The sequence below is a fragment of the Triturus cristatus genome, chromosome 7 (genome assembly GCF_964204655.1).
Source record: "Triturus cristatus chromosome 7, aTriCri1.1, whole genome shotgun sequence".
NCBI classification, from domain to species: Eukaryota; Metazoa; Chordata; class Amphibia; order Caudata; family Salamandridae; genus Triturus; species Triturus cristatus.
In genome coordinates this window covers 1535614450-1535640806 of record NC_140590.1, presented here as the reverse complement: position 1 = coordinate 1535640806, position 26357 = coordinate 1535614450, and the positions used below count along the sequence as shown (strand labels likewise).

Below are 26357 nucleotides of genomic sequence, written 5' to 3'. Positions count from 1 at the left end.
TCCACATTTTAGAGATTACAAAACATACCAATGGCCTGTGAATTTACCTTGGAGGAAACTGAGAAAATACCCAAGATTAAGCAAAATTCTGTTTTTTTTTATTTTTTTAAGAATTAGAAACTTTTTATTGCCAGAAAGCAGGTGTACTTTTTTCAAAAAAGTGGCATCTAAAAACGATTTGTGTGAATAGAATGCCCTCTTACTGGCTTTCTGAAATAGAAAAAAGTTTTTTTAAAAATGTTACCACAGTTTTTGAATTTTTGTAAGTGGTGGTTATTTCCTATGTTTATAGTTTCTACCTACTTCCCCTTTGTGCTAGACATAGGTGTGAAATTTAGATTTTTCACAGCCTGGTGGGCAGAAAATCTGGATTTTATTAAGGACACGGAGGCAAAGATTATGCAAATCTCCTTTATTGCCACAACTCAGCAGTAACAATGAATAGAATATAGAACTTTAAACAACATTCCATATAGTATATAGAGCATGAGCACACATCAGTCTTCCTTCTTTGTCTTAGTCCAATGCTGCGAACAATAAACATATCTTGAAAATGACGTGAAGAACTTTCTTTAAACAGCAGTAATGCATAGGAGAATTATTCTGTAAGAAAAAACACAATAGGTCAAAATGAATAAACCCTGGGAGGGTCAAGAAGTGGTGGGATAATCTTTGCCTCCGTGTCCTTAATAAAATCCAGATTTTCTGCCCACCAGGCTGTGAAAAATCTAAATTTTATGGCACGACACGGAGGGCAACATTATGCAAGTTTATAGTGAATTAAGCACATTGTCAATCACATTGATTGGCCTAAAGTAACATTTTTTAAACATAGTTTCATTCTACCAATCAGCGGCTCTAAGAATATCTTGCAGTCCACCTCCTAACATAAAAGCTTTAGAAGCTGAAGCGCCTCTGAGGGAATGTGCGCCGAAGATAGAGACATCAACACCACCCTCTCTCATCACTTCTTTCACCCACCTTGCAAGCGTGGGAGATGAAACAGCTTTATGTGGGAATCTGTGAGAGATCAATAATTGGCTTCCAACACCTCTCAAGGAGGCAGTTCTCTTCATACTCTTTCAGGCATTTGACAACGCACAAACTTTCATTCAAAGAGAAGAAAGGGTAGAAGATCGAAGATGACATAGTTTTAGTCCTTATTCTAAGATAAAAACAGACTCCCTTAGGTTGGTAAGCTCTGCTACAAACTTCCAAGGCCTTGACATCAGAGGTTCGTCTAAAAGAAACTAGGCAAAGCAATACAGTAAGCTTGTAAGAGATACGTTTAAGAGAAAGCTCGACATTGTCCCCCCAAGAGGATATAACTTGTAAAACATTTCTTACGTCCCATAAGGCGGTATATTTAGGGGTTGGAGGATTAAGAACCCGCATGCTTCTCATAATTTTCTTAGTTAAAAGGTTTTGTCCCACCGATACGTCATCAACTAAGCAATGGCCTGCAGCAATTGCTGATCTATAGACATTAACTGTTCTGTAAGATAGGCCAGAAGAAAAGAGTTCAGATAGAAAATTAACTACGTGAACTAAATCAGTTGAAACGGGATCATAGTGTTGTTGAATACACCAGCGAACCCATTTGTTCCACGCCAGTCGATATGCCTTTCTTGTTCCAGATGCCCAAGACTCAGATATGAGTTGGAAAGCATCCTGCCGAAGACCCGAGATTCTCCATTGTCGCCTGAAATCCTCCATGCCGTCAAAGTCAAAAGACCCTGGTCTATGAGAGGAAGAGAATCGCCCTCTGGGCCCCGAAGTATTTCTCTGAAAGGTGGTATTAGGATCGGGAAGTCCACAGTCATCTCTAAAATGAGTGGGAACCACGCTTGCGACCTCTAAAGACTGGTTATCACGGTCATGTTCTGTAAGTAACAATGGGCATGTAGGAGAAGACGAGGAAGCATGACAAACAGCGGGAAGGCATATGGCTTTAAGCCCTGCCAGTTCTGGAGGAAGGCATCCACTCCGGATGCCCGAGGGTCCGGTTTCCAACTGAAGAAGCTCTTTAGCTGTGTGTTCAGTCTGTCCGCGAAAAGATCTGTCCCGAACCGACCCCATCTGTCTTGGATTATCATAAATACTTTCTCATCTAGTTTAAAATTGCTGGAATCCTTGAAATTCCTTGAGAACCAATCCGCTACGCCGTTGTTCAAACCAGGAATATGCTCTGCTGTAACAGAGAGTCCCTTGTTCAAACAATAGTTCCAGAAACATTTAGCTATTTCCGTAAGACCCTTTGAGTGTGGTCCCCCCATCTTGTTGACATATTTCACTGCAGAGACATTGTCCATGCGTAGCATTATGCAACATTTTATTGAATTCTGAGTGAAACTCTGAACCGCAAAAGAACCTGCTAGTAACTCCAAGAAGTTGATATGAAGTTCCTTCTCGAGTTGTGTCCAACAACCCCCTGTCGAAGAATTGCCACATGTGACACCCCATCCCTCTAGGCTCGCGTCTGATTCTATTATCAATTCTGGTGCTTCCCCAAAGATGGCCCTGCCATTCCAGGCTTCTGCATTCTTCAGCCACCAAGGCAGTTCCTTCTTTGAGTCTTGGTCTAGACAAGTCATTTGTGAGTAGGAGAGGTTGTTTCTGAGAGCTTTCGCTTTCAGTCTCTGAAGGGCTCTGTAATGTAGAGGTCCTGGAAAAATTGCCTGGATGGTTGAAGAAAGCAAGCCCAGGATCCTGGCTAAGAGTTTGAGGGGAAAAAATTTCAAAGATAGTATCTTTCTGAGCTCTTTTCGAAGTTTCTTTATCTTTTCCCTTGGAAGTTTCAGTTCTGCATTCAATGTATTGACCATGAAACCCAGAAATTGCGTTTCTTGGGATGGAATTGTACATGATTTTTTTGTTTATTACGAAGCCTAAGTGTTGAAGTAGTCGGATAGTAAGATCCGTGTGATGAGTTACCATCGATTTGGATTGACCAATTATGAGGATATCGTCTAGATAAATAATCAATCTTACACCCCCCTGCCTTAGCCATGCTACTACCGGTCGTAATACCTTGGTGAAACACCAAGGGGCTGAAGAAAGCCCGAAGGGGAGGGTGCGAAATTCCCAATGATTTCTTTCCCAATTGAATTGAAGAAACTTCCTGTGTGGTTGCCAAATGGGAATGGTCAGGTAAGCGTCCTTCAAGTCTAGACGAGTTAACCAGTTGGCCTTTCTCAGAACGTCCCTTAGGAGATGTATTCCCTCCATTTTGAAGTGATGGTACGTTACCCATTCGTTTAAGCTTTTCAAATGTATCACAGGTCTCTGTCCTTTGTCTTTCTTTTCCACTAGGAAAATGTTGCTCACAAAACCAATTTGTGAACTTTCCATTATTGCCCCTTTGGCTAACAGGTCTTTTACTTCCTGAGAGACTAATTCTCTCTGTTGTTGAGAGAACTGTATTTCTCGAGGTCTTATTCTTTGAATGTGGGTATCTATGAACTCTATCTTGTAACCCTTGACTGTATCTAGAACCCATTGGTCTAGTGTTATCACAGTCCAATTCCCAGAGAAAAAGGCTAGTCTTCCTCCCACCTTTATAGGGGTATCTGAAGGGTCTTTCAAGGTTCTTACCTGAGGAGAAACCTCGGTTTCTTCTCTCTCCCCGGAAAGGTCTTGTACGGTTTCTCTGTCTTTGCGGGAAGAAAGATTGGCCTCCATAAAAGGATGTCTATTGGAATCTTGTGCCTCTTCCCAGAAAGAGTCTGGAGGGAGATTGTCTGCGGCCGGGGAATCGACCCCGCATTCGCCCGGCCCTTCCAAAAATGTTATCTTGAAAAAATACTTTTTTTATTTCGCGTTGAGACTTTTGAATAGAGCTAAAGGCCCCCACATATTTAGCCATGTTGCGAATGAACTCTTCTCCAAAGAGGAGTCCTTGAGAAGATGGTCCTCCTTCTTTATTCGCTAGCTCAATTAGTTTTGGGTCAATTTTCAATAGGATACTTTTCCTCCGTTCGTTGGAGATGGCAGTATTAGCGTTGCCAATCAAGCATATTGTCCTTTTGACCCACTGCCGTAATTCTTTGGGGTCTATCGGTGTCCCTTCAACATATCGGATTGTTCAACATGACCTTTTTTACAACTTGCCCTTTCAACACTCGCTCAGGTTGCTCACAGTGATCATGCCCTCCTCAGATTGTTTTAACTTCTGTTAAATGTTCGCTCTCAGTTATTGGCCAGAGCTACAGGCGAGATCTAATAAGGAGAGGAAAGACAATTACCATCTAGTAACGCACAAGAGCCGGTCTGCAATAAGTTAATTAGAAACAATACCCCTAATCTCACCAAATACGGGCACATAGAGAAGCCTATTCTCTCTATCTTATTTTTATCTGTCACTGAACCAATAATTTTAGAAAACAACATTAGTGCAAGAATTATAAGCATTCTGCATGTCTGAACCAATCTCAATATTTCATTTAACTAAGGGTGAGTGGAACTCACCCACACTCAGTTACATAAAAACGTGGTGAGATTCCGTGGAATTCTGCAAATGTGCTTCTGCTGATTTTTAGTGTCGGGAGCTAGTTCCATGCTGAAAAGTAAGTGTGAACAACACCACATGGCATACCAGAGAGCACTGCCTCTCGAGTTGATTTGCTGCAGCTCAAGTAGATTTTCTACTTGAACAGCGGCTTTCTGACCGCGAATGGTCGCAACTGCCTGCATTGAGGAAATCTTGCTGCCGACCAAAAATCGTGACAGGGGACGCCAAATCTCGCTAGCACTCACCAACCTATCATTGGCGAGCTACGCGTGAGAAAAAGTCTGCCACATGGCTGCTGGAAAAATTAAGGGGAAATCCGCATTACATGCATAAAGTGCAGTTGCCTAAACTACACCAACTACGCTGGCGGAGCAGAATTTATCATCCACCCCTACATTGAACATGCTAAGATTTTCTGCGAGTGCTTGGAAGGACGATGAGCAAATGTTATATATAATTGAATTTATGCAGAATATTTGCCCTTTTTATGTGCTAAGGTGTCGAAAGAGAACTTTAGAAAAATAGAGCACAACTTCAGTGTCTATAATATTGGAGACTCCTGGACAGCTCTGATCTGTTTAAAAGATCCCGGGTTACATAACATGTCATCTTTTTATTTACTAGAATAACAATCTGAATGGAGTTAAATGTATACCTTGGAAAATGAAGGTAAAACAGGATTTAGTATTTTCGGGCCTGTTTGCTCTATTTCCTATGTTTATAGTTTCTACCCACTTCCCCTTTGTGCTAGACATAGGTGTGAAATCCACAGGTGAATCAACAAAGCTACACATTTCTGAAAACTATGTTGTGTAAGGGGTAATTTGTGTAGCTTGTTTAAGTTTTTTTCTCTCAAATGAACTACTTGTTGAAATCTGAAAATAGTGTCAACAGGGAAAAAGAGAAATGGGAGAAAAGGTTTACATTATTTACTTTTTGAATGTCAATTCATCTACAAAAGCAGTGCACTGTTAAGTCCACCAGGGTTTCAAGTCACAGTGACACAGAGCTTTGGTACTGGTTCAAAAACAAACGATACTCTGTGCCAGCAACAGGTATGTGCATAACAGTGATAAATTATTGTCGCCACACCATGCATAACTTGAGAATGAAAAATTAAATATATCCTGGGTATCAAGAAACACTGAATTCTGGATTACCCATAATGTCAGGTGATTTAAGAGATTTTTGCAAAATGCTTTTGTGGACCTTACAATTAGATGTCAGGAAGTTTGAGAAAATTGATAGATAACAGTCAGTGTCCTATCATCATCACACTTCAATTGATTTCCTCCCATGCATTCATTCTAGAAGAAATACTGCAGCTGTTCACATGCATGACTGTCAGACAGATCCTGCTGCACCTTAACAAATTAGTGTACCCATGGTTCTCGCATACAGGCTTTCATGTTTGCACCTTGGTGGGAAAGGGGCTCAACAGGTAGGAGCCTCTGGCATCATCAGGTACATTAAGGGTCATACACCATAAGTGTTTCCCATCATGATTACTAAGATCTCACCAACAAAGAAGATTTTGATTTATGGTTTTTGATAGTGACAGTTCCTTCATTGGTTCTTGCTTCGAATACAGTACTCTAGAGGGAGTGTCTCCCCCTCAAAGACCAGAAAGCTCCGTAACAAAGTTAAAAAAATGTTTTGAAAAAAAGGCTGAGTTCTATTTAAAATGACTGCCTGCTGCAGCTCACACAAGAAGTTGTTTTGTTGTAGTGCAGCCACCTCCTTCTGTCGCACCAGGTAACGATGCGAGTCATCGTCTCTTGAACTACCTATATCGGTCTCAATTTATACCTTTCCAGAAACCCTGGCGACACAACGCTTTCTCTGAGGCGCTGCGGCTTCAGTTCGCTTTGCAAGACAGCACAAACCAATACAATAACCTGAAGTGCAAGTGGCTTCAATCAGTAGTAAGAAAAATTCAAAACCATTATTGCAAAAACGTACAGATAGAATTTATTAGAATATGTGCATTGTAACTGAATAGGTAATTTTCCCAATTAACTTTTTCTCCAGCTTCACAGCACTGGGTGCTCAGTAAACCAAATTCAGCCCTTTGTGTTCTTTAGGTGATGGGCAATGCTACAATGGCACGTTAAGTAGTGCGCTGGTGAGAAAAGGCGATTGTCCAGAAAGGCGCACAACCATGGGGTGCAATTGTATGGGTGATAAAATTACAGCTTGTCAATTGAGTAGCCTGAACTGTATTATATTCGCAAAAGAATGATGATAATCAGCAAAAAATCAAATAGAATTATGATGGGTTGAAGTTTATTAAATTCCTTTTGTAATTTTGGAAAATATTATTCTCAGGTTCTTTAATATGTTAGTAATGTGCAAACACAACAGTTGATGGACAGAATGCAGAACAATGTCATACATTAACACCAGTATAGAGATCTGGGCCTAAATCAATCGTTTTTTACTCACCATGCCATTTCAGTTTGAACGCAGCCATATGCAAATCAGTCTTGACCCTGTGCCCCATGGGAACAGTCCAGCCCGAACTGCCATGCCAGGTCCTCCCTAGACTGGAAACAAGCATCCTAGACAAAAGAACGATGGATTTAACCCAGATCTTTTGACTGGGGGAGAATGTTTGCATTGTCAGCATTCCGTCCATCATTTGTTTGCTGTAACACTTTTCACCCTAAGTGGGATGGGTATGCGCAGATGTGGGTCCCTTGCTCACTGTGCCGCTGGATTCAAGCTAGCCTGGCTGAAGAAGGGTGACATACCCTGAAACCAGTCCCAGGATGCTTGTTTCCGGTCCAGGCAGGACCTGGCCTTGCAGTTCGGTCTGGACTATTCCCATGAGGCACAGGGTCAAGACTGATTTGCATATGGCTGGATCCAAACTGGGGTGGCGTAGTGGGCAAAAGAAAAATGGATTAAACCCAGATCTTTTGAGTGGGGGAGAATGTTTGCATTGTCAGCATTCCGTCCATCATTTGTTTGCTGTATGTAAGTAATGTGTCAACTTTTTTATTGGATTGAATGTCTTCTTTTTTTTTTTATGTAAAACTTACACAAAAGTACAAGTACAAAAAAATTAAAGGTGTTAATACGCCTTAATTCAGACCCTTGCATAGGTGTTTTTTTTCAAATATGGAGTCTTTAGTCCCGTAGCCTGGCACATCACTGATTTGGAGTATTTCATCATATGCTAATGCGACGTAAAGGTCTTCAAAGTGAAATCTCTTAGTTCCGTACATACATCTCCAAAATAAGGGACCTACATCTAAATCTGGAAGCAAAGAGGTCTGGCAAAGAAAGGGAGAGAATTAAAACAACACATATTTTTCACTAGATGGATCATACTTATGTTTTTGACAAATTATATTCCGATGTTTCGTGCATGCTAAACTGGCTATTCTGTGATCCCCAACTGCTTGCAAGAAAAAAATGCAATGTTCATTTACCACAGGAGACGTTGCATTTAAGTTTATTGCATATAGATAGTAGGCAGTAATGGTGGAAGACAGTATAGTATTACATCAACCCATTCTTAAGCAGAATCCCTGAAGAACGGACTAAAAGAAATATTAGGATTTCAATAATACCTTTGAACAATGTGGTCAGAAAGATCGCGGTAGAAATTACATCAGACCTGAAAGATTTAAGCACTGCAAAATTAAATGAAAAATATTGACTAATAATTAACAAAAGAGGAACCAGAAACCTGTTTTGAGAAGTAGGTTTCTTGGTTTGTTACCCAATCATTGATCTTTTTCTTCCTCTTAGGCGAACTTCATCCAGTTTCTTTATTACTGGCCCGGACTTTTTAGATGTAGCCGAGTAGCTCTTTAGAAGCGCTGCAAAAAGATCCTCTGTGTTAGGATGAGTACTGAGGAATGCTTTCTCCAAGACATACAGGTCAACGCCTTTATCTTCTGGAAGAGCAGAGATGGAACTCAGTCCAAAATCTATTAACACTACGTCCAGGGCTTCTGCGGGTGATCGTAATAGCATATTAGACGTTGTTAAGTCTCCATGAACAACATCTTCGTCATGCATTCGTGCCAAAATATGGCCTATCCGCTCAGCGAGGGGGTAAAGTTTTGCAGTATAATTTTCAGAACGTTGCAGGTTAGTAACATGATCCCGGATAGTGGTTGAATGTACAATATCCTCAAGGTATATACAGTTGGAGACATAGTCTACAAAGTAGACCACTGGAGCCGAAATGCCTGAGAAGAAATACACATGCGTTACTTCAGAAAGCATATTGTATAAATAAACTTTGTCAACCGTGTTTCAAATATAGAGCCCAACAGTATAGAGATTTCCATACCAAAGAAGGGGTATGCAATTTTACTGGCTGCTTGGGCAGTTGATTGCCTCTGCTCAGCTGTTCAACATTCACAAATAATGTGCTTCAATCAGTGTCTTATTCAAAGTAAAAAATAAAAAAAATTGAAGACACAGTAAGGAACAATGTTGTATAGTGTTTTATGTTGGTCTGTTTTTTAAAGGGTATTTTAACTTTGTACTTTGGCTAAAATGTATTTTGGCCTTTCCCTCTCCTTTTTACGCCTCTTACTGTATGTAGTGCAGAGCTCATATTTAGGTCGAGCGTGAGCCAGCACAAAAGCGCTGCCCTGCGAAGAGCTGTGGTAGTTCAGTACGGACAGAAGGCTCGCCCACTCCCCTGCCCTTATTTTTCTTTGGCTTGTGCGTTTGTCTTTGTAAATGCTGTCTTCTGATTCATTATGAGGCTTGTTAGTCCCTCCTTAGTACAGTCATGTCGTCATTTGTATTATCCCATGGCTACTGGCCCCTTTACTTGGTTGTTACACGGTACATGTACTTTTTTCGTCATTGAGTTTTTTCTAGATTAGGCACAACGACTCATTTTAATATAAAGCGATGAAGTCGCTTTTAAACACTATGGTCTGCACTTCGATAAACTTGTAATGATCATGTGCCACGCAGGAATCTGCTATTTAATATACAGGTCAACAGTGGCTGCACTTTAATGTTAATGTAATAGGGCGCCATATCCAACCAACCAAACTCCAGCGCCTGCTTTTAAACTAACTGCGCCTTACATTTAGGGACTTGTAGCCTCTCTTTCTCTCTTTTCTATTGCAAGTACTGTCCTAGGAGCAGAATTATAAAAAACGCATGCGCAAAATAGGCCTATGGACAGGCAGAATACTATTCGTATGGCTTCTGGGTCCCAGCACAGGACACACATTTAACACATACACAGATGTGTCCTGCAACAGTCTGCATTCGATATCCCACAGGCGGGCCTGCACTTTATAGGAGCAGTGTTTGCTTGCATGCAGCACTCTGTAGATCTCACGCTGTTGAGTGCCAGACGTAGTTCTCCAATGATATGTGTTGCAATCTGGTACATGTAGTTTGCATTTGGAAACGTTAACTACAAGTCCCAGCAATCATCAGAAATTACCAGCAATGGATACCGGGGTTTGGAGCGGAACACCTTGAGAGCTCTGTACCAGGTGCTCATGCAGGAGGGGCCCGACTCGAGTCAGTGTCCCGCTCACTTACCTCGCTGAGGAGCCTCCACCCCCGGGCTGCCCTGACTCCTAGATTGCGATGCTCCAGATGCTCACCTGGCAGGCGTTAAAAAGCGAGCTGTTGATACACACAGACCTTCGTGCCAAGAGGTCGGTGCTCCAGCTGGATAAGCGCTTTATGGAGAGGCCGCTGCTTCCCACAACAGTAAGTGCTCGCTGGCCGCCTTCTGGGGTTACAGGGGCAGTTCTGTTATGTGCACCTCTGTCATACTTCTGGGTCACAGGCAGGCCCCTTCCAATCTACTCCACCTGCTTATGGCGCCGGATACCACTCGCAGCTTGAAGCTGTGTACATCAGCTGCAGGTGGCGTCTTGGTTTCTACATGTGGTTGTGTTATGCAGACTTTGTGTATTGTCTGTTAAACCTGCTCACTTGATCAGAAAAATCTTGCTGCAGTCGGTTCTGACTGTTCCCCCTCCCCCCAGCGTTACTTACTAGCCACCCGTGAGTCCCTGTCATGGAGTAGTAAAGGCGCGCTAAGAACAGACTAAAACCGACTAAGCTTTTTACATCAGCTGCTTATCAAATGCGCAAACTGTCCCTAGCAGGGGCATTCATAGCGTGGGTCAGAAGAGGTGTTGGTTCCTATTGCATTGTCCTGCTGGACACATTCTAGTGTTCTGCCTGTGTAATACACCCACTCATCACAGGTGTCAACGGTCAGGTGACCACGCTAATAAAAGGGGCCGGGCACACGTGCCCTGGGCCAGTTCCAGTACACTACTACAATTTGTGTCTGTGTCCTCATTAATGACATGTGGGCCCGGGACTCACGACATCTCATCTATCATATGGCAAGCAAATCACTTACAACGGGCAGCGTCTGACTGGCCAATAGGGCATTCTAAATGCACTCCTTCTCACTAGCCTAACATCTGGTATGCTAATAAGGCCTGCCCCTCTGTGGCATGGCTCAGGCTGTCCAGTTTGGACAGAGCCTCCATTCAGCGCCCACTGCTCAGTCCGGCTGCCCCCAGAGCACTTCAACTTGGCAATTTTGCAAATAAAACAGAACCCATTTCCAGACGCACTCTCTCCAGGGAGCAGCCTTTTCAGCTCTTCCATTAATTGCAGAATAACACGGGGGTTGAATGAAATGTAAAAGTAATTCCAGCATGTGCGTTAACGACGTGCGTCGTAGTACATGATGCCACCAGATTGTTTTTAAAGAATTAGCGCGAGAAGTCTGCTCAGGAAAGGTGACTGCGCAGGCAACGAGCGTTTGCAGCACAAATTATTTGAAATGGCGATTCTTTAACACAGACAATTTATTGTGGCCTTCACCAGATACCAAACAAGGCATAAGGTCGTAACAGAAGGATATATTACTAGACGCATTCCTTAATAAGCATTGGCAAAGTCAATAGGTCTCACCTTTGTGACCTATTGACTTTGCCAATGGATTCTAAACACGCTGCAAAGAATCCCTGATCCTGTGTAAGGTGGCTAACATGAAACAAGCAATTGTAATGCTATAGGTCTCGCATTTTCGAAACTTTGACCTATTGGTATTGTAAATGACAATGCCTTTTATTTATTTGCACTTTGCACTCCTAGTCGTTGCTTGCAGGTTTTTAAAACACATAAATAAAAGGCATTGTCATTTACAATGCTAATAGCTCAGAATCTCGCAAATGCAAGACCTATTGCATTGCAAATGCTTGTTTAAGCCTGAGTTTGCATATTACATTTCAATTCTAAGTTCATCTCTATGCATGGGGAAGTACCCACCTGTAGCGGCTGAATAATGGTGTGAAGAGTGAAGTCTTAAACTGCCTCCAGCTAAAAACAGTCTCAGAAAAAGCGTGGACAGACCAAAACTATGAATATGGCTGTCCACTGTACACTGACTAGGCTCAAGCAAACACTTGGTAAACCATGTCGCCATAAAGAAATTCACTGTCTATGAGATTTCTCAGTAGTGGGCCCCCTTTAAGACCCCAACAGAGTACTTCTCTAATGATCCTCATTGTTGGCCAGGTTTAAGAAACTGGCTCTATATATACTGCACCAAAGTGAGGTACAGTGTGTATAGAGTCCAAGGGACTCCAGAGGTCTGGCAGAGTTTAAAGTTAGACAGAACCTTACTCTCTAAAGTGGTAGCTTGGTTCAGCAGTAAGGCAGTATCAGAGGACATTGTTAAGCATTTAATATACACACTCAGTCAACAAATGAATTCACACACTCAAGAACTGAACTCTAGGCCAATTGTTTTGTATAAAAAAATATAATGTTTTATTTCTAGAAAAAAAGCAAGCCTGGTACAGGTAAGCATATAAATACTTTGCAGTAGTAAATTACTTGTATGAACACAGTTCAAAATTGCAGTATGACTTGTACTGGCTTTGGTTACAGTTTTAAGTAAGCAGTTTGCAACACATTGCAGGTATAGTACATTCAAATGAATAGGCTTTTTAAGAAAAATGCAGTTAATTACTTTTCAGATTACTTTTGCTAACACAGGGTTGGATCCTAGATTCAGCCCTGGGACATTTCCTGAAAACAGGTGAGTAAATGCGTTTTAGTTAGAGGTACGATTTTTAAAGAATATTATTGCATTTCAAAAGTTGACAGAAACTTTTTCACATAGAATCACCAATGTTATCCTATGGAAGGACATTCACTTAGCAGGTAAGTTATGTTAATGATACTTTTTCTTCCTCAGTGCTGGATACCTAGATTCAGCACTAGGATATTTCCTGAAAACAGTTGAGAAAATGCGTTTCGGTTATTCGGCTGATTTTTTAAGGAAAAGTGTCAATGTTGTTCAATGAGGAAAAAGAGGTTATCGGTTTCCAGGTAGGTAATCAGTATTTTGAGTTAGGGTTCTGGGGTAAGACTCAGGGGTCCCCCAAGGTCAGTGATGCACTGTTGTTGCACCCCCAGTGGCACTAGGGCGGCCGGGTACAGAGTGTTGAGGCCCAATGTTATCCTATGAAGGATAGGGGGCTCCGGTTGGTGGCTGCTGGCAAGGAGGCCACAGGGTTGTGGGAGCCAAGCTCCTAGGGTTAAGCTCAGGGCAAGTTGGGGACCAGGTTAGCCCAAAAGGGGCACCCTCAGCGGCACTAGGGCGGCCGGATGCAGGGTGCTGTTTTGAGGTCGGGTGCCCTGTTGATTTCAATGGAGATTCTCCGGGACAAAGAAACACTGCAGTCTCGGGGACGAGGATCTTCCAGGAGTGACCACCGCTTCGAGGGGCAAGTTGGGATGTTGAGGGTTGGTTAGGCACTGCTGGGTTGGGCACACAAGGCTGTGGGGCGTCAGGTGCAGGGGTGCCTGGGGACGTCGGATTTTCTTACCCGCTCTGGTCGCGGTAGGAGGGGTCCTCTGGATTGAGGTAGCAGGCGTCGTCAGGAGGCTTGAGGCAGGTCAGGGGTCACCGGATCTTGGGTCAGGATCGCCTGGGGGACCTCCTTGTGGTGTTTTTCCACTCAAGCTCGGGCCGGGCTCGGCGGGTGCAGAGTGGGCTGGATTTGCGGTTTCTGGCTGGCACCAGAAGCTGCAGTTCAAACACGTCCAGTGTTCACGGGAGAAGTAGCTTGGAAAGTGAATGCAGGCAGGACCTCCGGGGTTTATGAGGTTGCTGGCCGCTGGACATGCCGGGGTTTTGCAGGAGCAGGTTCGAGGGGAAACAGGCCTGTAGGGCTGGGGCCAAGTCCGTGGGCGTTGTCCTCATGTTAGCTCTGCACGGCTTTTCATCCTTCTTCTTTTCTTCTGGGTGCTGGATCCGAGGAAGGAAGGTTCAGGGTGCCCCTAAATACTAAATTTAGGGGCGTTACAGGTAGGTAAAGGGCAGGGATCAATGGGTCCCTTCCCGGGGGTGGGTACACCCCCTATTCTGCTACTCTCCAGTGGGAGGGGGCAGGAGCCTGTCCCTGGTTGGCTGGGTCTCCCCATCCTCAAGAAGGCAGGGACTCGAGGTTGTGCTTCACCTCGCCTCCCCCACCTTAGGGGTGGAGTTGGCAGAGGTGGGCACACCTCTCTTCCTCACTTGTTTTCCCCGCCGGTACACCCGTCCAAAGTGGGGGGTAGAACCAGTGGGGACCAGTTGCCGAAAGCAGCAAATGGTCTGAAGAGGCTCACAAAGGCAGCATGCCTTTGAAGCTTCTCCTTCGTGAACCCTGACCATCCTAGGGGAGGAGGCTTGGCACCTCATCCCAAGATGTGCATTGTTTCAGGCCCCCGAGAGCAGCAGGGGTCAAGAAACATGTCTGGTGGTGGCAGCCTGCGCAGCCACTCAGTCAGGTCACTGGTAGTTGGTTGTTTTTCAGGGGGCATCTCTAAGATGCCCTCTGTGGTGCATTTTACATTAAATCCCACACTGGCATCAGTGTGGGTTTAATGTGCTGAGAAGTTTGATACCAAACCCAGTCTTCAGTGTAGCCATTATGGTGCTGTGGGGTTCGTAATGACAACCTCCCAGCACCATATACTCTTAATGGCAGCACTGCACTTACAGGGCCCAGGAATGGACCTGGGCAATGTAGGGCTACAGGGCTCATGCACCTGTACCCTCACCACTGGCATAGGGCACCCAGCTAGAGGGGTGACTGATGTATACCAGGGCAGTGGTTTGTGGACATGTCACACAGGGATGTGTGTCATGTCGACTCTTTGTTTTGTTCTGCACCCAGGCACTCAGCCTGCAAAGGCAGTGTGTGTGTGTGTCAGGGTACAGGGCCTTTAAGGGTGGAATAATAAGTGTTGCAGTCCTTAGGGGCCTTCCGTGGTCACAGTGCCCTGGGTACCTATGGTACCATTTACCAGGGGCTGACATGTGGGCAGAGATGCCAATTGGGTTTAGGCTTCAATGCAGTTTTAGGGAAGGAACACAGGCCCTGGGTACCTGATTGGCAGGAGCCCAGGGCACACTCAGTCAAAGCACATCAGCAACTCAGCAAAAAGTGCGGGCATACCATGCAAGAAAGAGGGCACTTTCTCACACAAATGGCCCCCCACCCCCCAAACGAAAGATGATAAGACTAACCTTGCCCTAGAGAGTCTTCATTGTCTAAGTGGAAGAACCTGGAAAGTCCATCTGCATTGGCATGGGCAGTCCCAGGTCTGTGTTCCACTTCAAAGTCCATTCCCTGTATGGAGATGGACCACCTCAACAGTTTAGGATTTTCTCCTTTCATTTGCATTAGCCATCTGAGAGGTCTGTGGTCAGTTCGACCTAGGAAGTGAGTAACAAACAAGTATTGCCTCAACTTCTTCAGGGACCAAACCACAGCAAAGGCCTCCCTCTCAATGGCACTCCAACGCTGCTCCCTGGGGAGAAGCCTTCTTCTTATAAAAGCAACAGGTTGGTCTTGGCCTTCATCATTGGTCTAGGATAGGAACGCTCCTATCCCTAGCTCAGAGGCATCAGTCTGCACTATGAACTGCTTGGCATAATATGGAGCTTTTAGAATTGGTGTTGAGCACATTGCTTCTTTCAGGGTATCAAAAGCCTTCTGGCAACTAACTGTCCAGTTAACCTTCTTGGGCATTTTCTTGGAGGTGAGTTCTGTGAGGGGAGTCACAATGGACCCATATCCCGGCACAAACCTCCTGTAGTACCCAGTCAAGCCAAGGAATGCCGTGACTTGGGTCTGGGTTGTTGGAGCTGACAAGTCCAGGATGGCCTGGATCTTGGGCTGAACCTGGCCTTCACCAACAAGGTGGCCCAAGTACACCACAGTGCTCTGCCCTATCTGGCATTTGGATGCCTTGATAGTTAGCCCTGCAGTTTGCAGGGCTTTTAAAACCTTCCCAATGTGGATCAAGTGATCCTGCCAGGTGGAACTAATGACAGCAATATCATCAAGATAAGCTGCATTAAAGGACTTCAACCCACCTACCTGATTGGCAGGAGCCCAGGGCACACTCAGTCAAAGCACATCAGCAATTCAGCAAAAAGTGGGGGCATACCATGCAAGAAAGAGGGCACTTTCTCACACCAGGTGTTTACAAGACTCTGTTCTGATGGATCCAGTTAGTTCCCTTTAACATGATGAGAGTGTTTTGAGAACTGGCTTAGTTCCTTCATAAGTAAAGCTTTGTCATTCCCTGGAGTCAATGCTTAACTTTAAAGTCACAGCCCTTTGATAAAGTCATATTCATAGTTGCAGCACTCCTATACCAGGAAAATAATTGATATTTGATGCTCAATGTCTCCAGCATCCAAAAAGGCCACCATAAACTAAGTTACACTACCGCATTTCTGACTACATACTCAGATTACATTTCTCCATATAAATGGTATATGCAAAGGGAATGCTTTCATCTTCATTAGATATTTGTAAAATGTTATATTGAAAGATTCAGAAAATGTACTACAGCAAAATGAAATCCAAATAACATCAGAGCTAGTGGACACAAATATATTGTTTACAAACATAGCAACTATGTGACAACCAAAGTCAATCAACGGATTCTTTACTTTTTTTTTTTTTAAATATATTTTATTTATTATCAATTGCAAAACCATAATGCATGACATAGAAAAAGGGGCAATCATTTTACCCCAATAAAACCCTTCACACCTCACCCACCCCAGCTACACATTTAAATAACATTTTACCATTGGTACAGATCGTATTTCATAGCAAGTTCATACAAAGGGAGAGAGAAGAAAATAAAAAATAAAATGAGAACAAGCCCTACGGGACAGAAAAACAAATCCTAATATAGACCTAGTTAAAGTGCATTGGGCCTAACATTCTCAACTCCTTACTTCTATCCAATCCAATAGATGCCCCCATATCCTAAGACCCTTCCTTTTACCATGGCTCCCCTTCCTTGAACAAATTGCCTTTTCTAGATTACAAATTGCCAGCACCCTAGTTAACCATTGTTGAAACACTGGTGGATTGTTATAAAGCCATGCCGAGGCAATACATAAACGGTAGATGGTCATGGCAATAAAGACCAACACTCTACCGCTGACCGGTCTCTTAACTTCTGATACTCCCAAAAGAATCACAGCAGGGGACAAGGATACCTGAATATTTAACTTATTATTTAAAAAATCTGTGATCTGAGTTTTAATGAGAGTTAGAGACTGGCAAGTGGCACAAATATGTATTATATCGGCCCCCTAAGTTGACATCTAGGGCATTGTGAGCCTTTACGATCCCCCCATTTAATAATCCTACTAGGAGTGTAAAATAGATTAAAACAAGTTTTATAATACTGTACATGTAGTTCAGAAGATAGGAACGACGATTGGACCAGAGAGAAGGATTACCGGAAACTAGATTCAGGGATGGCCAGTTGTTCTTGCCATCTCGAAAAGTGTTTGTCAATGTCATCCTTCATACGATTGTTGATGAGGGAATAGATGATACCAATTGAACGTTTGCCTCCTGCTAACAGAGCGTCAACCAGGTCACACCTTTGGAATCCAATCACCCCTCCACCCTTGTGATATAAAAAATCCCTGACTTGTAGGTACGTAAAAAAATCTTTATGACTGAAGCCAAATTCACCCCTGATCTCTTGGAATGATTTTATACCCATGGTGGAGAAGAAAAAGCCTACCTTGATTGAGCTCGTTTTAACCCAGCGTAGGGCATGTTTGTCCCAGAAGATTTCTGGGAAATACGTGTTATCATTCAGAGGGGTATAAAAAATGAAGCCAGCCCAGACCCGTTAGTTTACGGACTGTTGACCAGGTATTCAATAAGGTCTTAAAGCAAACTCGCTTGAAGCATTTCAGCTCAATTTGCCTCCATAAATTTCCCCATGCCCCTTCACTTACCAATAAGTCATATGGGGAAGGGAATTATTCAACTCCTAATTGCCGGGATGTTTTCTCTTGTAGCAGGGGTCCTAAATTCTGTAAAACAGTAGCCCAGTAATACAACTTTAAGTTTGGAAGTCCCCACCTTCATTGGTCTTTTCGGAGGGTCAGAAAATGTAAAGCTCTCCTTGGTTTTGCGTAAGACCAAACAAATCGGGAGATCAATTAGTCTCATTTTTTAAGCCATAGGTTTCCTATCTCTAAGGGGATAGCACGAAAAAATTAAAGAATTTTGGGGAAGAAAATCATTTTCATAACGTTGCATAGGCCAGCCAGGAATAGGTGTAAGTTATTCAGACTAAGTAGGTGTTTCTTAGATTTTTCAAACAAAGGCTCGAGATTGTCCTTAACGATACAATCCAGATCGGGGTTGATGGCAACTCCCAGATATATCGCACTCGTGGCTACCCGTGAATACTGCAGGTATATCTGATTATTTACCAAAATTAAAGTTTTTCCCCTATTTAGAGAATAGCCCAAAATGCGTCCGAATTCCGCTGCCTCTTTCTCAATCTCGGCAATTGCTATAGAAGGTTCGGGCGTAATTAGGGCAATATCATCAGCGTACGCGAGAGTTTTTGTACCCCAACTGTTAAAAACCATAGGGGGGGATCCTGACATTTAACTCAAGCCTACGAATAAAAGGGTCTATATAGAGGGAGAACAAAAGTGGAGAACAGGGGTAGCCCTTCCTGCTCCCTCTTGAGATCACAAATGAATCAGAGTTCCCCTGCGACAAACACCCTAGCCTCTGGCTTAAAATATAGCGCCTTAAGTGCTTGCTGGAACTCGGGTCCTATATTTACTTTCTCTAGCACGTTCCAGAGGTAGTGCCAGGAGACCCTATCAAAAGCTTTCTCTGCATCCAGCAGAATCAAAGTCATAGGGTCTCCCGCCACCTGGGCAGCATCGAACAATGCAATTACATGTCTAATGTGGTCTGTTTCTCCCAGGTATAAACCCATGTTGCCGCCCATTTACTATGCTGATGACTGGGGACAATAGGAAAGCTAGGATTTTGGAGCAGATTTTAGAGTCCCCGTTAATCAGTGTGATCGGTCTGTAGGACCAGAGTTCACCTACGGGTTTGTTCTTTTTAGGGAAAACCACAATCTTGCCAGCGACCATGAAGCAGGGGGCTTGTTTCCTTTAAATATGTGCATGAACAATCCCGTTAGGCAATCCCTCAGTTCCAAAGCAAATGCTCTGTAAAATACATCCCGGATGCCGTCCTCCCCGGATGCCTTCCCCGTCGCCAGAGACGAGATACCGGTTAAAATCTCTTCCCGCGGAGGGGTCACTTCTAAACCCGCCTGCTCTTCTTCACCAAATCTAGGGAGTAGAGTTAGATCTAGATAGGGAAAGATATCATCGTGCTCTCAGCTGCTAGTTTCCAGATGCAGTGTTTGATACAATCTTTTCAACGCTAACCTTATTCATGCTGGATCGGAAATCATACCCCGTACTAGATCCTGTTTCTCCCTAACTTCATTCTGACCACACTCTTGTCTGGTCCTTATAGCAAGTGTACGACCGACTTGTTCGCCGTATTCATAGGCTTGTTTCCTATAGACTAGGAATTTGTCTGCTGTCTTTGCTATCGTGATATCGTTTATAGCTGTGTTTGCCATAATGACCTCCCATCTGCACCTCTTGGATATCTCCCCCCTGTTGTGTGGCAGTTATTCATTTCCTTTCTTCCAGGGCTAGTATGGCATATTGCTCCCGCATTTTCTGTTTTTCCTTCCTCACCCTGGTTAACGTGAATGCAGGGTTTCTCCCCGAATCTCTGCTTTCAGCGTATCCCAAACAATTTCCAGTGAGGTACTACCTAGGTTTTCTCAACGGAATAGTGCTATCCAGCTCTTCATGTGGGTAAGGTATTCGTTATTAACCAGTAATGCCTGCTCAAAGCTCCAAATACTACCCTTTTAGCAGGGCCCGCCCTTTTTAATTACTAAAACAAGAGGATTATGATCGGACATAACCCGGGGGTAAATTTCGATATCGCACTCTTGGATTATAGAACGTGAGACAAAAAAAAAAATCCAGTCGAGCACGCGACTGGTGAGGAAAGGAAAAAAAGGTATATCCATATTCAGATGTTCTCTTAATCTGCCAAACATCCATCAGGGTGTGATCTTTACAAAGGCTTTTAAGAGACTGGAATACCCTAGGTTTCCTTCCACAGTATTTATACTGCTCCTCACAGGACCATCTACTAGATAGATTAATGTTTAGGTCTCCACATAGAACAATAGGAGATGGCCAAGACACCAATTCATTAGTCAGCCAATCATATAAAACTGCACCATCTAGAATTGGTCCATATACAGAGTACAAGGTAAAAGTACACACATTAAACCGAAATTCTAAGATAACCCATCTCCCAAGTTTATCAGTACAAACATGTGTGAAAAACAGTATCAAATCCCTTTTAGCCAGGATTGCCACACCACAGGTCCGAGTGCTTTCACGAAGTAGACCAAGATCGCCCTAGGTCTTTCTACCTCATTGGATCGGGATTTCTTCAGCGTTGAGGGAAATCTGCGGGCATGTTGGATTTCTGCCCCCCAGTCCCAGTTGTTTTTTTCTGGGAAGGCGCCCTTGAAAAGAGATATGATGTACACTCTTATATCAGAGCCTTCAGCTCCCTCAGGTACTCCTAAAAACTCTCAATGTATTGCGCCTCTGTCTATTCTCATAGTCCTCTAGCTTCCAGAGAACATTGGCCATCGTTGCTTCCTGTGAAGATTCCTGTAGTTTTAGAGACTTAACTTCAGTTTCCAGGTGCTCATTCCATTCCTCCACCATTGTGATTCTACCAGCAATATCTGAGCAGGATTTGTTGATTTTTTTAATAGTCCCATGTAGTTTTTTTGTAGCAAGGCTTGCCAACTCGAGCTCCAGGCTTCTTCCTGGACCTGCTTTATCGTTTGGAGGATGGTCGTCAGAGATCCCTCAACGGTGGAAGGTTGCAGGAGCGTGCCTGATGTTCCAACATTACATTCCTTTGGGGGTCCTTTGGGTTCCTCTCCAGAGAAAACCAACTGTGTTGCTGAATAGTCCCAATGTAGATTACCCAGAGATGTCTCTGCTACTGGCATTGGAGACTTCACCGCCAACTCACCTTTTCTTATTCTTCTTTTTTCCCCCCATGTGCCTTTGCCAGAGTGTTTACGTTGGGTTAAAAAAGTGGTATTTTCCAGAGCATCACCGGAGGACGACTGTGAGGCTAGTTCATCAGTTAGGGAAGACGATGAATCCTCCAGATTAGAGAGATCTGACTCGTCCAGTGAGAAGAATTTCTCCCCAGCGTCAGGAGACTTAGCTGTGCATATTGGAAGCAACTCTTTTGTAGCCCTGCCCTGACCCCGAACGGCCTCCGGAGCAGACCCCGTGATTTCAATAGTGAGGGTCTCTGGGGGGATAGATGTCTCAGGCTGGCTCCTACATCTGGTTTCCACATAAGCGTCTCTCAACTGCGTCTGCTTACTCCAGTCGTGACCCTGACCCTCATTGTTAGGGCCGTCACCAATGGCACCTTCATGATCAGCTGGGGTTAAAGCTACATCATCTAGTGTCCCTTCGCTGGTTTTAGAAGTGGTTTGAGGGTCATAATTTTGTGGTGGTGTCTTGCTCTGAGGTGGATTGGGGTCATTTAAAACCACTACTGCCTTCTGCTGCACCAGGGAGGGGGCGTCAGCTCTTCCCTCCACCCGCGTGACAGCCAAATTTATCCCTGGCTCCTTGTTCAGACTCCGCTCTTTATACTCCACAGAATGGCCCTTGCCATTGCCAGATAGTAAAGTGGCGATTAAGGGTTGGGACCCCCTTGTATCTCCTGGTAAGCCAGCCTTTCCGGGTTGAGTCCTAGTTCCACTCTCTAAACCACTGATTTTGGCGTTTCCCTTATCCCCAGCCCCTTCATAGTTCCCCAACCCCATTGCCACCTTACAACAGTCCAGCGAGGAGGGAGGGAGTCCGCCCGATGAACCAGCAGCCATGCCTGTTTTCCTGGTTCCCCGGCAGGGCATTCTTCGCTGCTTTGCGACTTAAGCGTGAGCCGTAACAGAGAGTGCTGGAGCCAAGGAGACACCACATAGCATTTAGGACGATGCCGGCCGCCGCCTGAAGCCTCCGATTAATCCATAATTCAGCTCCTGGTACACCTTGACTGAAATGTTCGTAGAGGTAGAGACCAGACAGGATCCTCCGGCAGAACTCATTTTTTTTTCCCACGTCGTGAGTTTCACGGATGGGAGCGACGTGAGCTCGCGTCCTACACAGACGCCATCTTGCTCTCCCTCAAATACAGCCCAACTGATTCTTTACAACTGAATAATTCATTCAATAAGTTAGTGCAAAGGAAATGGCTTCTTTGCCTATCTTTAGCTAAATGAACACAGAGCACTTTGAAAACGATATATCGAAAATAAACTGCGCTGAGCGAGCCAATGGCCACATAAGTATTGGTCACTATTACCAGCATGGCTCTAGAGGTGCTGGGTAAGTGATTTGTTCTTCTCTGTTGTTTATGTTTTGGTCAGTCATCTAAGAAGTTGCTGTGAGGACACAGAATGTACCTGCTAAGAGGTTTTCAAGGTGACAATTAGCAAAAGGACCTTGGCAGAGTTACAAATATGCACTGTGTCATACATAAATGTATAACCATCTGCAGATAAGTGAAGGACCTGACTGCCCTCCAAACACAGGTGTCTGGGGCTATGCGGGAAAGAGGAAATCGGAACTAATGTAGGTTTTGTAAGGGGCTCTGAAAGTCAGAAAGAAGGGACTGAGGGTATCTTAGAGGTCACGATTAGTGCCCGAGAAATAGCAACGATGCTTTGTAGATATCTGAACTGGAAGGATGGTCTGCAGGCTGACTGAGGTGCCATTCATGGCTAAGTGATGATATCTAAGTGCTCATTAAGAAGCTCTGACAGACGCTGGTGGCTGGCAGGATGGAGCCAAATACTGTGAGAGATGGTCATGGGTCTGAAAGTCTAGGAGAAGGTCTGGGAGGGACAACTGACAGGTTGTGAGGGCCATGTTAGGTAAAGGTAATTCAGGGCCAAATAACGTTTTTCTTTGTCCCCTGAAGATCAGCAGAAGGTGACGGGAGTGGGGTTTTGATGGCAGGACAAGCATTTGCAAAGAGAAAAGGTCTCGTCTATGCAAGAGCTATTGGTTTTGCCAATATGTTTTAGCCAGGTTGTTGACAAGCTTGGCTGCTGTTCAGCGTGGCTAAAAGTTAGAGGCGTAAAGGAGAGTGGCGTGGAGTGTCACAAAGTAAAGTGTTGTGGACTAGAGTGGAGTGTTATAGACTGGCATAGAGAGTCGTGTAGTGGTGTGGAATTGAGAAGCGTGAAGTGGAGTGTTATGGAGTGGCATAGAGTGGAATGGCATATATTCCTGCGGACGATCATGGAGGAAGTAGAGATGCCGTACAGTGGAAGGGCATAGAGTGGAGTAGAGCACTGTAGGGTAGAGCAGAATTGAGTAGAGGGTGTTGCGTAGAGTATGTTGTTGTGAAGTAGAGTGGTGTAGAGCGGAGTAGATTGTCATAGAGCAAAGTTGCATAGAGTGGAGTAGAGTGGAATGGCATAGAGAGGAGTAGAGGAGATAGGCATAGAGTGTCAGCGTGGAGTAGAGTGAAGTAGTGTGTCATAGAATAGAATGGAGTAAAGTGGCATGGAGTGGTGTAGAGGCAGTTGCGTAGAGCATCATGGAGTGGAGTGTTTGTCGTAAAGTGGCATTGAGTGGAGTAGAGTGACAGAGTGGAGTGAATGAGTGGAGTATCAGAGTGGAGTAGAGTTTAACGGAGTAGAGCATCAGAGTGGAGTGTTCTAGAGTGGGCTTGAGTGAAGTGGCATCAAGTATAGTGGTGCAGAGTAGATTGGCATAGAGTGCACTTTTCTTTAGTAAAGGGGTGTGGAGTGCTATGGAGTAGAGTAGATTGCTTCAGAGTAGAATGAAGTGGTGCAGTGTAAAGTTAAGTTGTGTAAGTGCAGAGGTGTGGTGTAGAGTGGCTTTAGAGTGCAGTGGCATGGACAGCAGTGGGGCAGAGTAGATTAGAGTGGCATAGAGTGCAGTCAGTGATGCAGTGTAGTGGCGTACGTTGTAGTCGAGTAGAGTGTAGTGGCGTAGAGTTGAGTGATACAGTGACAGAATGCAGTGGCACAGAGTCAGGTGGTGCAGCGAAGCATAGAGGTAAATGGCGGAGAGTGCAGTCTTGCAGAGGAGAGTGTCTTAGAGTGCAGTGGCGTAGAGTGCAGTGGCATAGAGTGCAGTATAGTAGAGTGCTGTAGCGAGCAGTGGCGAACAGTACAGTGGTGCAGAATAGAATAGAGTGGCGTAGAGGGCTGTGACGTAGAGCACAATGATGTAGAGTGGCATAGCATGCAGTGGCGTAGAGTACAGTGTTGCAGAGTAGAGTATAGTGGCATAGAGTGCATTGGTTTTGAGTAAAGTGATGTAGAGTACATTGGGTAGAGTGCAGTGGTTTAGACAGCAGTGGTGCAGAGTAGAGTGGTGTAGAGTGGCGCAGCGTAGAGTACAGTGGCATAGAGTGGACTATTTCAGAATAGATTGAAGTAGTGTAGAGTGGACTGGTGCAGGGTAGAGTGGAGCGGTATAGAGTAGTGGTGTAGCGTGCACTGGTGTAGAGTGGATTGGTGCAGAGTGGAGTGGAGTGGCCTAGACTGGAGTGGTGCAGAGCACAGTGGTGCATATTAAAGTAGAGTGCATTGGCACAGATTAGAGTGGTGCAGAGTAGAGAGGTTGGGAGTGAAGTGCTGTGGAGTGCAGTGATTCACAGTAGATTAGAGTGGCGTAAAGTGCCATAGAGTGGTGAAGTGGCATTGAGTGCAGTGCCGTAGAGTGCAATGGCGCAGAATAGAGCGGCACAGAGTTCAGTGGCGGAGAGTACAGTGTTGTATTGTGCAGTGATGTAGTGTGTTGCAGAGTAGAGTATAGTGGCATACAGTGCAGTGACGTAGAATGTTTTGAGTAACGGCGTGTAGCATACATTGGCAAAGAGTGTAGCAGTGCAGAATGCAATAGTGTAGAGCGCAGAGTGCAGAAGTGTAGAGTGCAGCAGTGGAGAGAGCAGCAGAGTGGAGTGGCATAGAGTAGAACAGAGTGGTGCAGAGTGCATTAGCATATATTGCTTCAGAGTACAGCGAAGCAGCTTAGAATGCAGTGGCATAGAGTAGTGTGCCGTAGTGCAGAAGGACGTAAATTGGAGGGATGCATAGTAGAGTGGCACTGAGCCTAGGCATGTACAGTGCATTGGCATAGAGTGAAGTAAAGAAGAATAGACTGCAGCGGTGCAGGGTAGAGATGTGTTAAGTTCAGTGGAAGAGAGTGCAGTGTTGCAAAGCAGAGTGTTGTAGCACAGAGAGGAGCAGTGCAGGATAGTGTACAGTTGTGTACAGTGGAGTGATGCAGAGTAGAGTGGCATAGAGTATAGTGATGTAGAGAGCATTGGCATGGAGTCGAGTAAAGTGGTGAAGAATAGAGTGCAGTGACGTGGATGCAGTCGCACAGAACAGAGTTCAGTAGAGTTCACTGACAGAGTGCAGTGTTGCAGAATAGACTGCTGCACAGTGCAGTGACATAGTAGAATGACGTAGTGATCTGCATAGAGTGGTGTACAATAGAGTGGTGCAGAGTATTGTGGCACAGAGAGCAGTGGCATAGAGTACAGTGGTGCAGAGTAGAACAGAATGGCACAGAGTGCAATGGCTGAGTACAATGGTGTAGAGTGCAGTGGCGTAGAGTATTGTAGAGTATAGTGGCGTCGAGTAGATTGGCTTGCAGTTCACATACGTAGAGTGCATTGATTTTGAGTAAAGTGGCGTAGAGTGCATTGGAATTGTTTGCAGTGGTTAGAGTAGAGTGCAGTGGTTAGAGCAGGGTGCAGTGGCGTAGAGTGGCAAAGAGTGGAGTGGTGCAGCATAGACTGCATTGGCATAGGGTGGAGTGGCGCCGAATTCATTGTTTCAGAGTAGAGTGAATTGATGTACAGTGGGATGGTGAATGGTAGAGTGGAGTGGTGCAGGGTACAGTGAAGTGGTGCAGAGTAGATTAGAGTGGCATAGTCTTGTTGGCACAGAGTGCACTGGTATACATTGGAGTGGTGCATAGTGGAGTGCACTTGCATAGAGGGGCAGTGGCAGAGTGCAGTTTTGCAGAGTGGAGACCATAGAGTGGAGTGGTGTAGAGTGCAGTGGTGCATAGCAGAGTAGAGTGGGGTATATCGCATTGGCGTAGAGTGATGCAGAGTAGAGTACAGGGGTGTAGAGAAAAGAGGCATAGAGTGAAGTGACGTAGAGTAGAGTGCAATGATGCAGTGCGGTGTACAGTGGATTGGTGTAGAGTACCGTGGAGTGGTGAAGAGTGGAGTGGAGTGGAATGGGGTAAAGTGGACACAAATATACAAACACACAGACACACACGTAGAAAAAAAAACACTGATGCAGAAACAGACAT

At 44.6% G+C, this 26357-nt stretch overlaps 1 protein-coding gene across 5 annotated transcripts in view; it reads right to left on the bottom strand.

Moving 5' to 3' along the window:
- Nucleotides 1-397: 397 nt before the first annotated feature.
- TP53RK (TP53 regulating kinase) overlaps nucleotides 398-26357 on the bottom strand; it is a 67164-nt gene continuing 41204 nt past the window's right edge. For 2 of the 5 annotated variants that reach the window (XM_085619304.1, XM_085619307.1), the window contains exons 3-4: nucleotides 8241-8715; nucleotides 398-603 (exon numbers count right to left, since the gene is read on the bottom strand). In XM_085619304.1, the coding sequence (XP_085475430.1) occupies nucleotides 573-603; nucleotides 8241-8715 (506 nt within the window). In that variant the 3' untranslated portion in view covers nucleotides 398-572. Of the gene's footprint in view, nucleotides 604-7954; nucleotides 8716-26357 lie in introns of those variants that run through there. The other 3 variants (XM_085619305.1, XM_085619308.1, XM_085619306.1) reach the window with 2 other exon arrangements.